At 62.3% G+C, this 13,888-nt stretch overlaps 4 protein-coding genes across 5 annotated transcripts; 2 read left to right on the top strand and 2 right to left on the bottom strand.

Moving 5' to 3' along the window:
- Window positions 1-874: 874 nt before the first annotated feature.
- Window positions 875-6,627, top strand: ces3 (carboxylesterase 3). The gene is made up of 13 exons (XM_053886114.1): window positions 875-1,017; window positions 1,423-1,621; window positions 1,690-1,828; window positions 1,888-2,021; window positions 2,082-2,235; window positions 2,324-2,428; window positions 2,506-2,607; window positions 2,666-2,806; window positions 3,121-3,201; window positions 3,262-3,403; window positions 3,516-3,665; window positions 3,730-3,802; window positions 6,286-6,627. The coding sequence occupies exons 1-13, from the start codon at window positions 954-956 to the stop codon at window positions 6,455-6,457; spliced, it is 1,656 nt and encodes a 551-aa protein (XP_053742089.1). The 5' UTR covers window positions 875-953; the 3' UTR covers window positions 6,458-6,627.
- Window positions 5,167-6,249, bottom strand: LOC128771033 (uncharacterized). Its single transcript, XM_053886134.1, has 2 exons — window positions 6,218-6,249; window positions 5,167-6,067 (listed from the first exon to the last, which is right to left on the bottom strand). The coding sequence occupies exons 1-2, from the start codon at window positions 6,232-6,234 to the stop codon at window positions 5,314-5,316; spliced, it is 771 nt and encodes a 256-aa protein (XP_053742109.1). The 5' UTR covers window positions 6,235-6,249; the 3' UTR covers window positions 5,167-5,313.
- Window positions 6,628-6,801: 174 nt separating the features above from the next.
- kiaa0513 (KIAA0513 ortholog) lies at window positions 6,802-12,494 on the top strand. Of its 2 annotated transcripts, XM_053886126.1 has the most exons (12): window positions 6,802-6,916; window positions 8,027-8,401; window positions 9,115-9,214; window positions 9,296-9,369; window positions 9,436-9,506; window positions 9,581-9,788; window positions 9,850-9,969; window positions 10,041-10,118; window positions 10,202-10,219; window positions 10,839-10,919; window positions 10,988-11,082; window positions 11,362-12,494. In XM_053886126.1, the coding sequence occupies exons 2-12, from the start codon at window positions 8,100-8,102 to the stop codon at window positions 11,409-11,411; spliced, it is 1,197 nt and encodes a 398-aa protein (XP_053742101.1). In that variant the 5' UTR covers window positions 6,802-6,916; window positions 8,027-8,099; the 3' UTR covers window positions 11,412-12,494. The 2 variants fall into 2 exon arrangements, with proteins under 2 accessions (XP_053742101.1, XP_053742102.1); XM_053886127.1 differs by lacking the exon at window positions 10,202-10,219 and having other exon boundaries at window positions 11,362-12,489.
- A 347-nt stretch (window positions 12,495-12,841) lies between these two features.
- Window positions 12,842-13,545, bottom strand: foxl1 (forkhead box L1). The gene has a single exon (XM_053886140.1). The coding sequence runs from the start codon at window positions 13,515-13,517 to the stop codon at window positions 12,852-12,854; it is 666 nt and encodes a 221-aa protein (XP_053742115.1). The 5' UTR covers window positions 13,518-13,545; the 3' UTR covers window positions 12,842-12,851.
- Between the last annotated feature and the right edge of the window lie 343 nt (window positions 13,546-13,888).

Genomic DNA, 13,888 nt, shown 5'->3' with positions numbered 1-13,888 from the left:
CTCGCGGCACGCCCCTTGCGTCTGACGTCACGCGTCGCACTGCCCGCTCATTGGTCCGGAGCTGGTTCGCCGGAGGCCCCGCCCCTTCATTGTAATGCAGGAAAGTGAGACTTGACGTGTGAAACGATCGTGAAAAAAGCACGCAAACTGAAATGTCTTGGTTTGACGGACACACATCCACGCGCCGTGGTCACGCGCGCTCTCTCGCGCACTCCTCGAGTCACCGGCCGGTGGGCGCGCGCCACCTGGCCGTGGATCCTCCTCGACTTGAAGAGGATCAGGTCTGAAACCCATCTGCGCCATCTAGCGGCCAAGGTTGGCATCACGGAGCCGTGAGAAGTTGTGAAGGAGCAGTGACGCCACGCGTTCCCTCTCACTTGACGCCCACCGCTGGTTGTCCTCATCCCGCCAGACGAAAACGTGGACCGTGGCGCCCTCTTGTGGTGACACCCGAGCGCTCGCATGACCTGGTTCCCGTTCACATCGGCTTGATCCAGCCTCCTCCACTGAGGTGGTGACTGGAAGGTCATCAGGTGGATTCAGGGGGGCCGTGGCAGGAGGCCCCTGCGAGCCTCTGGTGGCCAGCGATGACCGTTCGTGACGTCACGGGTGAGTGCAGTTCAGGGCTCGCACTCACTTGCGAGCCCTGAACTTTACCTGGAGCTCAGAGTTCGGTGTGCGTGTCATCGATCCACGCAGGAGCCCGATGATGTCATCAGCCGTGTGCGTGAGAGTTCACCGCCTAAAACGGGGGTGTGTGTGTGTGTTGTGTGCACTGACCCTTGGGTGCACGTGCTGTGCGAGTCTGAGCCTGTGGAGGACAGTGAGTGTTACCAAATGTCCCATGATGCACCTCAGCGCTGTTTATGCAACTGCCCTGCAGCTGTGTGTGTGGGGGTCCAGAGGGTCCACACACACTTCTCTGGACTCAGCTCCAGCGGCAGGCGTCCATCATGAGAGCGTCGTGGCTCGCTGTTCTCCTGCTTCCTGTGCTGACGCTGGCGCCGGCGGCAGAAGGTGAGCTCCAGCATGGTGCCGTGCGTCTGCAGAGCTGTGTTTCGTCGTTCACGCGGTTAGGCCACTCAGCTCCGACGGTGGCCGGCCGTTCCCCGGTCAGGCCAGGTGGTCAGCTCTGCTCTCCGCCTGGCGGACGGAGACGCCCGTGGTCACGGGGCTGAGACTGAGCGGAGCTGATCCTCATCCGTGTGAGTCAGAGCAGCGCTGCGGTGCCCCCGGTCCTCTCCTGCCGTCAGGCCGGACTTTGGTCTGCTGCTCGGCAGTCATGTGACCCGCAGCCTCATCCCTGGACTCTTGTCGGATCAAGCCGCGTTCCTCTTGTCTGATGAAGCTCTCGGGACCTCCAGGCTTCTTCAGCAGACACGTTTCCAGCTCATGTGAGTTTCATGTGTTTCATGTGAGCAGGGGGCGACCCGCCGGTGGTCACGGTGAAGAATGGACGGGTCAGAGGGGAGTATGTGACGGTCAAAGGTACGCAGACCCGGGCCAAGCGGTTCCTGGGAATCCCCTTCGCTCGAGCCCCGCTGGGGCGGCTGCGACTGGCTGCTCCACAGGAGCCAGAGAACTGGGAGGGGGAGCGGGACGGCACGCGGCAGCCCCCCATGTGAGCCTCCCCCGGAGAGCCCGCTCCTGGACTCAGCGTCGGTCTGACCTGCCCTCCTTGGCTCGCAGGTGCATCCAGGATCCAGCCATGTTGGGGAACATCTCCCAGGTCATGGCCGTGCAGTTCCGCCCCCCCGAGACGTCCGAGGACTGCCTGTACCTCAGCGTGTACGCCCGGGCCGATGCGGCCAGCGGCGCCCGGCTGCCGGTGAGTCCGCCCGTCCACGGGGCCTGGCTAGCTGGGACAACAGCTGCTCTCTCCGGCAGGTCCTGGTCTGGATCCACGGGGGAGGTCTGGTGATAGGTGCCGCGTCCCAGTACGACGGCGCTCCTCTGGCCGCGTATGAGAACCTGCTGGTGGTGGTGATCCAGTACCGGCTGGGGATTCTGGGCTTCCTCAGGTGAGAGGCGGGCAGCCGGCGGCGGCTGGAGACATGACGGTGGCGCTCTCTCTGCTCCAGCACCGGGGACCAACACGCCCGGGGCAACTATGGCTTCCTGGACCAGCTGGCGGCGCTGAGGTGGGTCCAGGAGAACATCCAGGTCTTTGGTGGAGACCCGGAGAAGGTGACGGTGTCTGGGGAGTCTGCGGGAGGAATCAGCGCCTCCATGCTGGTGAGCGCCACGCGGCTCGCTCCGCCCCACACTTCCCCTGCTCTCCCTCCATCGTGGCCTCCACGTGAACGTTGACTCTCTCGCTCAGACCCTCTCTCCTCTGGCGTCCGGGCTCTTCCACCGGGCCATCTTCCAGAGTGGCGTGGCCATGCTGGGAGCCTACGCCACCGCGCAGCCGCTCGCTCACGCCAAGGTCAGCAGCCGCTCTGACTCGGGTCCTGGACATGCCGAACCTTCTCTGAAGCCAGGAGACGTGTGGTGTGGTTGCAGGTGGTGGCCAACCTGACGGGCTGCGACAGCAGCAGCACGCAGGAGCTGGTCAGCTGCGTCAGGGGGCGGAGCCAGGCCGAGCTGATCGACGCCACCAAGAGAGTGAGTCCGGACACAGCAGCTCTCTGGAGGCAGAGCGACCACGGCCTTCTGCTTGCAGATGAGGATCTACCTGGGAGCTGCCGTGGACGGCGAGTTCCTGACCGACACGCCGGAGGAACTGCTGAAGAAGAAAGAGGTCCTGAAGGTCCCTGTGATGATGGGCATCACCAACCACGAGTTTGGATGGATCCTGCCTCAGGTGAGACCCTCCTCACTCAGCCAGGAGGTCATCAAGCTCTGTTCACATCCTCTGTCCTCTGTTTCTCTGCTCAACCGTGATCTCATGATCTCACTGAACCTCAAGCAGCAGAACCTCAGGTCCAAGGGTTATCTCCAGGTCCAGACTAGAGGAACCAGAGTCAGACCACCCAACACTCACACACAGAGCCGAGTCATCCCTCAGACACTCTGGCTGGAGCTTCTGCTGCTCTGCAGCGAACATGCTGGACACACCTCGGTCCAGACTGACTCTTCTCCATGGTGGTCTTCATCAGCTTCCGTCCTGTGTTTCAGAGCTTCGCCCCCCCTGGCTGGGTGGAGGGGATGACCAGGGAGTCGGTGCTCGCCGTCATGGACCTCTTCAACCCTGCCGGGGTGAGAGACCGAGTCGGGCACCGGGACCACCTCTGAACCTCTTCTTCTCTCCTGCTTAAGGCCTCGGCTGCGAACCAGCTGATCGCTGACCACTACCTGAAGGAGGCCAAGACTCCGCAGCAGATCCGGGACAGCTTCACCGAGGTCATGGGTGACCTGCTGATGACCTTCCCCGTGGTCAAGGTGGCGGGATACCACTCAGGTGAGGTCGTGGGGTCAGGTGAGCCATGTGGGCCACGAGTGGTTCCGCCCGAGCGGCCGACCTCTCACCCTCTGACCCTCTGACCTTCTCACCCTCCGACCCTCTCTTCCAGACGCCAGTGTCGACGTCTTCCTGTACGAGTTTGTGCACCGGGCCGAGCTGCACAAGGGCGTCAGGCCAGACTTTGTGAGGGCGGATCACGCGGACGAGGTTGGCTTCATGTTCGGGGGATGTTTCTGGAACGGACATGTGCAGCTCATCGGTACGGTGGGGCTCACCAGACTGATGTTGGTGTGACCCGGTGGTGACCCTCTTCTCCTCGCCAGGCAACGTCACTGCCGAGGACCAGAAGCTGTGCAGGGCCATGATGAAGTACTGGGCCAACTTCGCCCGCACTGGGTGAGTGGAGACTCCAGACCTGACCCTCGGGTCACGGCAGGTTCAGCCCTCTGAGCGAGAGGGTGAGAGGGTGAGGCAGCTGAGCTGAGGTCGGCTTCAGTCCTGGAGTTTATTTCACCACAGCAGAGCTGGAAACACGCGCACACACACACACACACACTGGACCCGATCCCTCCCAGACCTGGGGCTCAGGTCAGTCCCGGGCTCTCTTCAGAGGGCTGAGGCTTCCGAACCGCCAGGAGCTCCTGCTGCACGGCTCGGAAGGGCCTGTTCTCTTGGCGCTCGTTGAGGATCTTGGAGAGCTCGAAGGTGAGGCAGATCTGAGAGTGGAGCTGAGACCGGAGCATCTCTTTCTGCTGCCCAAGAGACTGCAGGGCACGCAGTTCCTCCACCAGAGCCTGGCGGGCGGCGGCCGCCTGCTCCCCAGACGCAGGCCTCAGGCTCTCCAGGTCGCTGAGCTGAGGCTCCTCCAGATCCTCCCGCTCCAGACTCAGCCAGCCGGAGGCATCGATCTGCAGGTCTCCTGAGAGTTTGGCCTGGAGGACTTGGTTCTTCTGCCGGACCTCCCGCAGCGCTGCCTCAAACCTGACCTGGCTGCAGACGTAGGCCACCTTCAGCTCCTCGTAGTCTTTCTGCAGGATCTTCTTCTTGCTGTGTTTGCCCTCCTCCCTCCTGTCCTGCTGGCTCCGGCCTCGCTCCTTGGCCAGCAGCTCCCTCAGGTTCTGCACCTTGTCCCGCAGGGCGTCGCGCTCGTTCAGCGCTGTCTGCAGAGTGTTGTGCGAGACCAGCTGCTGGCAGTTGTCGGGCTGCTCCGGGACTCGGGCCTCCGCGACATCCAGCGACTCAGTGGAACTCATCTGGTCCCTCTTGCTGTCCAGGGGCCTGAACGGGGCCCAGAGGTAGCCCTTCCACGTCCTCAGCATTTCTCTCTCTCTCAAGCGTCGTCTTCGTTTCGGGGGTTTCACAATCTCCAAGTCACATCCAAGACCTGTGTGACTGGAGTCCAACTACATTGCCGCTTCCTTTAAATGCACTTCCGAGTCAGAGCTGATGATGTCAGCGCCAGCGAGGCCCCAGCTGCGCCGCCGTCTTTATGAGCTCCTCTTTGGTGACTGTGTTGCATCGGCGACTCGCACCGAGCGTCGGGTCCGGCCCACGGTCACCAGGTGGTCCAGGGCTGGAGGTGGACGCGCTACCGTGACCATGTGACTGGTCATCGTCGCCAGTCGCATGGTCACAGCAGCAGGCTCTGAACCACTGACATGGAGAAGACCACCAGGTTCATGTGGCAGCTGTGAAAGTTAGAGTTGGGTTTGTGATCTTAAATGACATGAGACACGGAGAAGACTCCAGAGGCTTTTCATCTGACGTCGGTTTATTGTGAAACATCTGCCTTCAGCACCTTTGGTTCTCATGGCTGCCCAGAGTCTGCCCTGCGACTCGGGTCTGCTCTCCGACTCGCTCGGGTCTCTCGCGGCAGGGTCAGCTGGACCGCGGCAGCCTCAGGGCCTTCACTCGCCTCCTTCACAGATGGCGCAGACCCTGGACTGGATCAGCTCCTTCAGCTGGTTCTTCTCTCTGGACAGGGCCTTCATCAGCAGCACCTCTTCCATCAGCACCTGCTGGATGGACTCCTTCTCAGCCTGCAGGCTGCCCAGCAGCTGTTGGTCCCTCCCCTGATAGAGGTCTGAGCTCGCGTCCTCCTGACCCAGGAGTGGATCCTCCACTTGGTCCGGGGATTCTAGACTCGTGGAGACTTGGCCCTCCAGGTCGCCCGACCTGCTCCCCAGCTCCCGCTGCAGGAGCCCACACTTGTTGAGCTCGGCCTGCAGCTCTGCCTCGAACCTCTCCTGACTGGTGATGTAGGCCACTTTCAGAAGCTCGTAGTCCTTCTGCAGAAGCTTCTTCTTCCTGCACTTGATCTCTTGGCGCACCTGGGCTGCGATCTGGCTGGCGCTCATGGCTTCGTGGTGGCAGGTCCACTGGAGATCCTCCAGCTCTCGCCGTTGCTTGGTGACCGCTTCCTTCACCTGTGACTCCGGGTCCAGACAGCTGCCAGGCTCCTCCAGCTCCTGGCAGTCCTGCCTGGCTCGCTCCCTGGCCAGCTGGTCGCGGAGCTTCTGAACCTCGTCGCTCAGCAAGTCCCGCTCCGTCAAGACGGCCTGCAGGGTCTTGAGCGGAACGTACCGCAGCGAGGGCTGCTGGGCGTCGGACCTCTTCACAAAGCAAAGCTCCCCCACGTCCTGGTTCCTCTTGCCCTGCATCCTGAACACACGCGACACCGTCATCAGCAAGATACGCTCATGGGTGGATCCCGAGGCGCTGCTCTGCCCGACATATATGCACAGACATGGGCTTTGAAGTGACGCCGCCACGTGACGTCACGCTTGACTTTGATCCGCCTGTGACCTTCACCTGCTGGTGGCCTTCATCAGCTGCTGCTGCCGCTCTGTGAAAGCTGAGCTGCCTGTGTGTGTCCGCAGCTCCCCCAACGGGCCGGACCTGGTGACCTGGCCTCGGTTCGAGCGGGAGGAGCAGGCCTACCTGGAACTGGGGCCGACGCAGGCCGCGAGGCAGCACCTGAGACGGGAGCGGGTCCACTTCGTCACCGTCACGCTGCCACAGAAGCTGGCGGCGGCCCGCTCCTCGGACTGAGCTTGGTGCTGGCTCTTCTGTGGACGGCTCCGGAAGCGGACTGAGCAGCAGTCCACCACCACCACCGTGCTGCAGAACCAGAACACCACTCATGTGGGTTCATGTGACTTGAGCTTCCACGCATCTGTCTGAGGTCAATAAAGCAGACCTGCGCTTCGCATCGCCATAAATGCTGACGTGTTTTCAGGACCGACGAACTTTAGAGTCGCTGAGCGACGCGCGCCTCAGCGTCTTCTGAGTCTCCAGCTTAGATGACGAACGCAGCACTTACAGTCTTCGTCATCAGTTCCGCCCGCCGCCTCTTCCTCGCCGCTCATTGGCTCGACCCTCCGTGACGTCGCAGGGCTCCCCACCCTCCGCCGTCCTCGGGTCTGCGCCTGCGCACTCGTGCATCAGCCTTCCAGCGGCCAGACAGGACGCAGGTTGGAACCGCGTCTCCGGCCGGGACGGGACTCTCACGTAGGTACCGCCGTCCACCGACGCGGACGTCCGTGTGTCTGTCCGCGCGCCGCGAGCTCCGCGAGCGTGGAAGCCGTCCGAGGCCGCTGACGTCACAGGCGGCGGCAGGCGACTCCTCCGAGCTTGAGCCGCGCAGATGTCTGACTTCCTCGCTCGCGTCTTGCTCCGGCGGGTTTTCCGGAAGCGCCGGTGTTTGCTCAGGCGCGGGACCGTTTCCTCCAAGTCAGCGAGTCTGACGTAAGAGCCGGTCTCCGCTTGTTTTCATCCGGACTCGGTGCTGAGCCCGCGGCGCCTGCGACACCAGCGTGTCCCGCCGTCACACGTCGGTGAGCTCACGCGTGGTCCCGCTCCTGGCTCTGACAGGTGAGCTCCACCGTCCCGGTGAGTGGGTCCCGAGCCCTCCTGGCGCCACGGGGGCGGAGCTTCAGAGTGGTCCAGGCTCATCACGCGCTCCGTCCTGCGTTCGTTTCACAGCCACGACTTGAGTGTGACCTCTGACCTCAGCACGGTTTGGAACCTTCTCCAGTGTTGTGACCTTCATGGGGTGAGTTCACCGAAGCGTGTCACCCCAGGGCCTGAGCTCACGCGCACCAGTGCTGTCCGTGCTCCTGTGACGCTCCTTCAGTCCGGTGACCTTTGACCTCTGCGCGCCCTGATTTCATTATGAGCTGCCACACACTTCCTCCCATCGGGGCGCTGCAGCCCGTGTGATCAGAGTCCAGAACCACCTCAGCAGTGGTGGAGCCGGACCGGACCGCGGCACGGGTCAGACCGGGTCAGAGGCAGGCAGAACTCGCACAACCAGGGTGGCGAAATCCTGGGAGTTTTGACGAATGGAAACTCTCCGTGGGAATTTACGGAACAACGGGAAGTGGTTTCTGAAGCTGAAGGCCGGAAGGGAACTTGACTCAGGAGAGTAGGCGCTAGCGTGACCTTGATGAGACCACCGATCACCGAGTGGTTCTCTGCTGTCAGGAGGGTCAGGGCAGAGCTTCACGTCCCGATGGCGTCTGCGTGTATTTGACCGTCCACGGTTTCCGGCACTCGCAGCGGACACGCTCCTGTGCTGCCCGACTCGCCGCTGACTGCTGTCTCTGCGTGTCCTCGCAGATGACTCCACTGGTCTCCGCACCCTCGGAGGGGGGCGGCCTGCACTCGCACTCCAGCTGAAGCGGACGCAACAATGGAGGCGGCTGTGGGGTCGGACCGTGGCGCCCGGCAGGACGTCCTCTCTCCAGATCCAGCGCCACAGCTGGGGCCGGAGCTGGAGCCCAGGAGCGGCCCGCAGCGACACCACCGAGGTGACGAGGAGAGCGACGCCACCGAGTCGGCGGACAGCGACAACGACACGGACGCGGCCTCGCACGCCTGGGAGCTGCGCCGCTCGTCTTCGTCGTCGGCTCACAGCGGCGAGGAGTCTGACGGCGAGGCGCTGGAGCGCCGGCGCTTCATGAAGGCCTACGTGGAGAAAGTCTTCCACACCAAGTAAGATGCAACTGCTTCTGCCCTCCTGAAGGGGTCAGTAGAGAGCGCAGTCGTAGAAAAGCCCCCTGCATCACAACAAAGATGGCTGACGTGAGGGCTGTGCGACGTCAGATGGTGAACCATTAGAACGTCTGTCACATTCTATGCTCTCTGGATCTATGCTGACGCGTCACTCTGCGAGTGTTGCCATCGCCGACATGGCCAGGGACTGTCTGGGCTCCAGGTGCTGCAGAAAGCTTCGGTCTCCAACAGCAACAGCCTGCGGTTTGCGGCGGCTAGCGTTAGTGTGTTAGCCTCTTGGTGGCGCGGTGATTTGAGCTCTGGAGCCTGCAGCAGCTGCAGCTTCGTAGCCAGTGGTGGGACTTTCCAGGAAGTGCCTGGTTTGGTTGGCAGCAGCGTAAAACAAATGAATGGGGTGGAGCTCATGAGTGCCTGTGCGGCCGATCGATGGCTGCAGCCCCATCAGAGATTCATCTGTCAACGCTCCAGAAACCCACTGAAATGAAGTGCAGCGAGCCCGGCTCCGTCCTGCGTCTGGATGTGGGCCGGGGCTCCTACCAGACCCGGACGTGGTGTCCCACTGCCGCAGCCAGGCCACTGCCACGTGCGGCGCCGGCCTCTCAGCCCAGTGATCCCAGTGTGGCGAAGACGGCCCGGGCGGACCTGGCAGGACCGCCTCAGGCCTGAGAGCCTGACCTTGTCTCCTCCCGCAGGGACGACTTCCACCAGGAGGAGCAGGCTCGCTTCGGGGAGCTGTGCAGCGGAGACAACGGCAAAGGTCGCGAGTGGTTCGCCAAGTACGTCAGCGCCCAGGTGAGGTGCAGGGGAGGGGCCGGGGGGTTGGGGGGCGCCCGGGGACGTCCCTGATGACCGTGTCTTGCGTGTCGCCGGCAGCGCTGCCACTCCAAGTGTGTGAGCGAGGCCACCTTCTACAGGCTGGTCCAGTCCTTTGCTGTGGTGCTGTTTGAGTGAGTTTGTGAGTCGCAGCGCTAAGTGACTCGCCGACACGTCTCATGTGCCCGGCGTGTCTCCAGGTGCTACCAGGTGGACGACTACAGTCCGGCCAAGAACCTGATGACCATGTGCTTCACCTACTACTACATGGGTGAGGCGCCGCGCTGGGCCTGCGTCGGCTCTGGGGAGCGGCCGTCACGGCGCCCTCTTCTGTGCGCTCCGCAGGGAAGTGTCCGTCATCTCCGTCGGAGCTGCTGTACCGAGGTGGGCCTCCAGCTGGACTGGACTCGTACCTCGACAAGGCCAACTCCTGGCTGTCGGGAAAGAAGGACGCCGCCGAGCGGCTGCTGAAGAACACGTCCAGGAACGACGTGAAGGGCTTCTTTGGAGGCCTGGAGAGCCGACTGAGGAGCGGCGGGACTCTGAGGAGCGGGTGAGGAGCATCTCAACACGCCTGGTGTCTCACTCCTGAACCTGTTCCTGTTCCCGTGCAGAGACCCAGAGACCACAGCCAGGCCTCCAGGTCACCACTGTCCTCCAGCAGGGGGCGCTCCAGAGCCGGCCAGCAGGGAGAAGGTCTACCTGTACACGCACCTGAAGCAGCAGCCCATCTGGTGAGCGCCCTCCGCCGCCGCTGCTCCTCAGAGAAGGTCCGGGTACTGAACCCGGGGTCACCTGTCCGCAGGCACACGCTGAGGTTCTGGAACGCCGCCTTCTTCGACGCCGTGCACTGCGAGCGGACCAAGAGGTCCCCGACGACCAGGTGAGCACGGCGGCAGTGGCGGCAGCGCCTCCTCTGCTGCTGCTGAACCTGTGAACCCTTTGTCTCCCTGCTGCTGCTGCCAGAGGAGAGCAGGACCAGAGGTCTGTGCCCGGCCTGCCTGCTGCCCCCGGCACCTCAGAGGAGCCTCTCAGCTCAAACGTCCGCTGTGGGGAGGGGGGGGGGGTGGATATCTCCAGTGACCCTGATGACCCTGACCCAGGCTCGCCAGGGTCACCGGCACTTCACCTCGCCTGGGTGTTGTTGTGCGAGCATGTGGCTGTCAGCAGGGGGCGCTGTTCACCAGCCTGCTCCTGTTGATAACTGTGACTTCATGCTGCATGATCCTCAGCAGGTCATTGCATGGTCTGGCTACATCCTGCTGGGGCAGGGAGCGAGGGGGGGAGGTGGGGAGGAAGGAAAGAAGGAGAGAGGGAAGGATGGCGGAAGAGAGAAAGTGAGGAAATAGTGGGGGAACAAGGAAGGAGGGAGGGAGGGAGGGATGAGGGGAGGGAGAAAGGGGCGGGGACACCCTGCTGTGGGACTCAGGTCCAGGCTGGTGGAGGTCCTCACACGTCCATCAGAGACGCTCCTCTGGTTCCTTCTGCTGCTTCAACCATGATCCAGAGTCGTGATTGTTCACTCACTCACTCATTTGTTCATTCGTTCATGGACCAGTGCCTCCAGTCTCGGCCACTGACCTGGTGTCCGTCTGTGCTGCAGGGAGAAGTGGTGTCACATGACCCAGGAGGAGAGAGACGACAGCTCCAAGATCGACGAGAACATCGCCTTCGGGCAGCTGGGGTGAGGGGGCGTGGCTTCAGTGGCGCACGTTCAGTGGCGCCGGCCAGTTAAGGTCCGTCTGCTTTCAGGACGTTCACCCACAACATGCTGGCGTTTGGCCTCAGCAGGAAACTCTGCCACGACTTCCTGAAGAAGCAGGCCGTGATCGGGAACCTGAACGAAGGTACGACGCTCCACGTCATCGTCGTCATCACCTTCATCATGATCATCATCATCATCACCATCATCACCTTCATCATCTTCATCACCTTCATCATCTTCATCACCTTCATCATCATCATCACCATCACCTTCATCATCATCATCATCATCACCTTCATCATGATCATCATCATCATCATCATCATCATCATCATCATCATCATCATCACCACCACCACCATCACCTTCATCGAGGAAGGCCAAGGACCGGCAGCGTCACTGTTGCCTCTGTCTTCTGCAGAGCAGTACATGCTGCTGTGTGAGCACATCGACAAGATGGCGCCAGAGTGACCTCCCCGCGCTGACCTCCCGGTGTGGCCAGCGGCTCTGCACTGAAGACCCTCCTCCTGGACTCCTGCTGAACTGACTCTCGTGGTCTTCCTGCTCCTGACTTTGTGCCGAGCATGACTCCAGATGAAGACAAGCGTCCGTGTTCCCGGGCTCCGCCCCTCTGACTGAAGTCTGTGTCGTCTCCTCGTCTGGAAGCTTCCGGCGCTTCGACATGTCAATCAAGTTGTGCTGTAAATAGTGTACAGACTCAGCTGCTGTTGTTTCTCATAAACATGTCTGCGTGTGACCCGGTGGCTGCTGCTGACTGTGGCTCTCCAGACGTTCTCCTGCCAGAGTGGCGGGGGGGAGAGGCTGGGGGAAGGGCGATGGGGCCTCTGAGGGCCGAGCTGCGCTGTGATTGGCTACTGAGCAAGGCGTCGCACGCTGGCGTGGAACCATCAACGCTCTGTTCTCACCTGCGGAGGTGGGGTCGCTGGGTCGTGTGGTTCGTCCTCCCACGAGCTCGACGTCCGTCACGGAGCCGTCGTGTTTCCAGACGGTCCGGAACCAAACGCTGCTGGCGTCCAAGCGATGACGCGTTCACTGACCCTCCAACAGCTTCAAGAACTTCCATTTGTCTGTGAGCAGCTGCCAGAAGTAAATAGGAGCCTCTTTCTGCGTGCGTGTGCGCGTGTTGTCAGGAGGAGGCTCCGGCGCTGCTGCACGTCCTCGTGGATGAAGTGACTTTGTCCGGGTGGTCTGGACTGGTCATCCGTCCACACACACATATTTATTTACCGGCAGTAAAAATAAATCTGAGATGCTGCGAGGCTTCAGTGAGCACGTCCAGCTCTGGCTCCAAATATTTTGATTTCAACTTCTGAGTTTGGGATGAAAAGGACATGCTGGTGAACTCGGCTCGGCTGTTGATATTGCGATAAATATTTCCTTCTTGGCGTGCAGCGACGTGTCTGGACTCACAGTTGGGACCTTCAGAACCAGAGTCCAGGCTCGCCTCCATCTTCCCCCGGACGTTCCCCCGTCAGGGCTCAGGACCATCCCCAGCTGGGCACCTGAGCTCCGCCCCCTCTTCTCGGTGAGGCGCGCAGAGGCCATGACCCCGGTCCCTGCAGTCGGGCCCCTTCACAGACAGGACGCCCGGCCTGCTCCTGGTCTCGGGCGTGGCCTCTGAAGATCCCTTTGTTGTCCGAACAAACAGACGCAGCTTCCTGCTGCTGTCAGCGTGGCTCTCACGAGGAGCCGGTCCTCGGGAGACGCGAGCGTCGGCGTGTGTGGTGTGTGTGTGGGCCGCACCCGTCCATCGCCGCGACCCCGCGGTGAAGTTGGCCGGATGTTCGTCAGACATCCGTCCCAGGACGACCCGTGACGTCACACGTCCTCAAACACGCTGACCGGGATGAACAAAGAGACTGGCGCGAACCAGAAGACAAACTTTATTATTTACAAGTTGGACCAAACCGAATGACAGTTGCCGTCCCCGCTTCCGCTCTCGGCCGTGCGCATGCGTGAAGGACGAGTCGGAGACCCGCGTGAGCTGGCGGGGGGGCCCGGAGCGCGGCTCGCGCGCTCGTCCGCTCTGCCCAGGATGCTCTCGATGCTGAAGCTCTTGGACCGGACCGCGGCGCCCGGTCCCTTGCGCGGCTCCTCCTCTCGCGGCTCCGGCGCCCTGACCCGCTCCAGCCGAGCCTTCAGCTTCCTCTTCCTCCGGCGGAAGTTGCCGTTCTCGAACATGTCCAGGCAGCCGGTGTCCAGGGTCCAGTAGCTGCCCTTCCCGGGCCGCCCCTTCTCCCGCGGCACCTTGACGAAGCAGTCGTTGAGGCTGAGGTTGTGGCGGATGGAGTTCTGCCAGCCCTGCCGGTTGTCCCGGTAGAAGGGGAAGCGCTCCATGATGAACTGGTAGATGCCGCTGAGCGTGGCGCGCTGCTCGGGCGCGCTCTTGATGGCCATGGCGATCAGAGCGATGTAGCTGTAGGGCGGCTTCTGCGGGGGGTCCCGGCGCGCGGGCAGCAGCCTGAGGGCGGCGTCCGCGCCGCCGCACACGCACAGGAGGCCGAGCGCCGGCGCCGGGAGGCCGAGCGCGGCCAGGCGGCCGGGATGGAGCGTCATGTCCGCGGTGCTGAGCTGCGACTGGCTCCGCGGCGTCGTGAGGGACTTGAGGGTAGTTGTTGAATGTTTGCTGGAGAAATAAATGGCCCATCATAAACACTCGGCCCACCCGCATTAATTCACGTCTCATCCCGCCCAGCGGCCAATCGGCGCGCTCCCTCATCGGCTCTTGATCCGTTGCCCACCCAGGTCGAACCGAGCTGTGTTTATTTGGGAAATTTCCGGGCAGCTCATGCATAAACGTCCTGATGTGATGTTTGAAAGATCCTCGTCCGCGGACGCTGCTCACACACGGAGAACAAGCAAACACGCTGCAATCACAACACTGGACCTCTGGCGCCGGGCCAGCACCGAGCCCAGCCCCGCATGAC

Source organism: Synchiropus splendidus, chromosome 14 (genome assembly GCF_027744825.2).
Source record: "Synchiropus splendidus isolate RoL2022-P1 chromosome 14, RoL_Sspl_1.0, whole genome shotgun sequence".
Classification (NCBI taxonomy): domain Eukaryota; kingdom Metazoa; phylum Chordata; class Actinopteri; order Syngnathiformes; family Callionymidae; genus Synchiropus; species Synchiropus splendidus.
The sequence above is the reverse complement of the archived record's forward strand: the minus strand, read 5'-3'. Positions and strand labels throughout refer to the sequence as shown.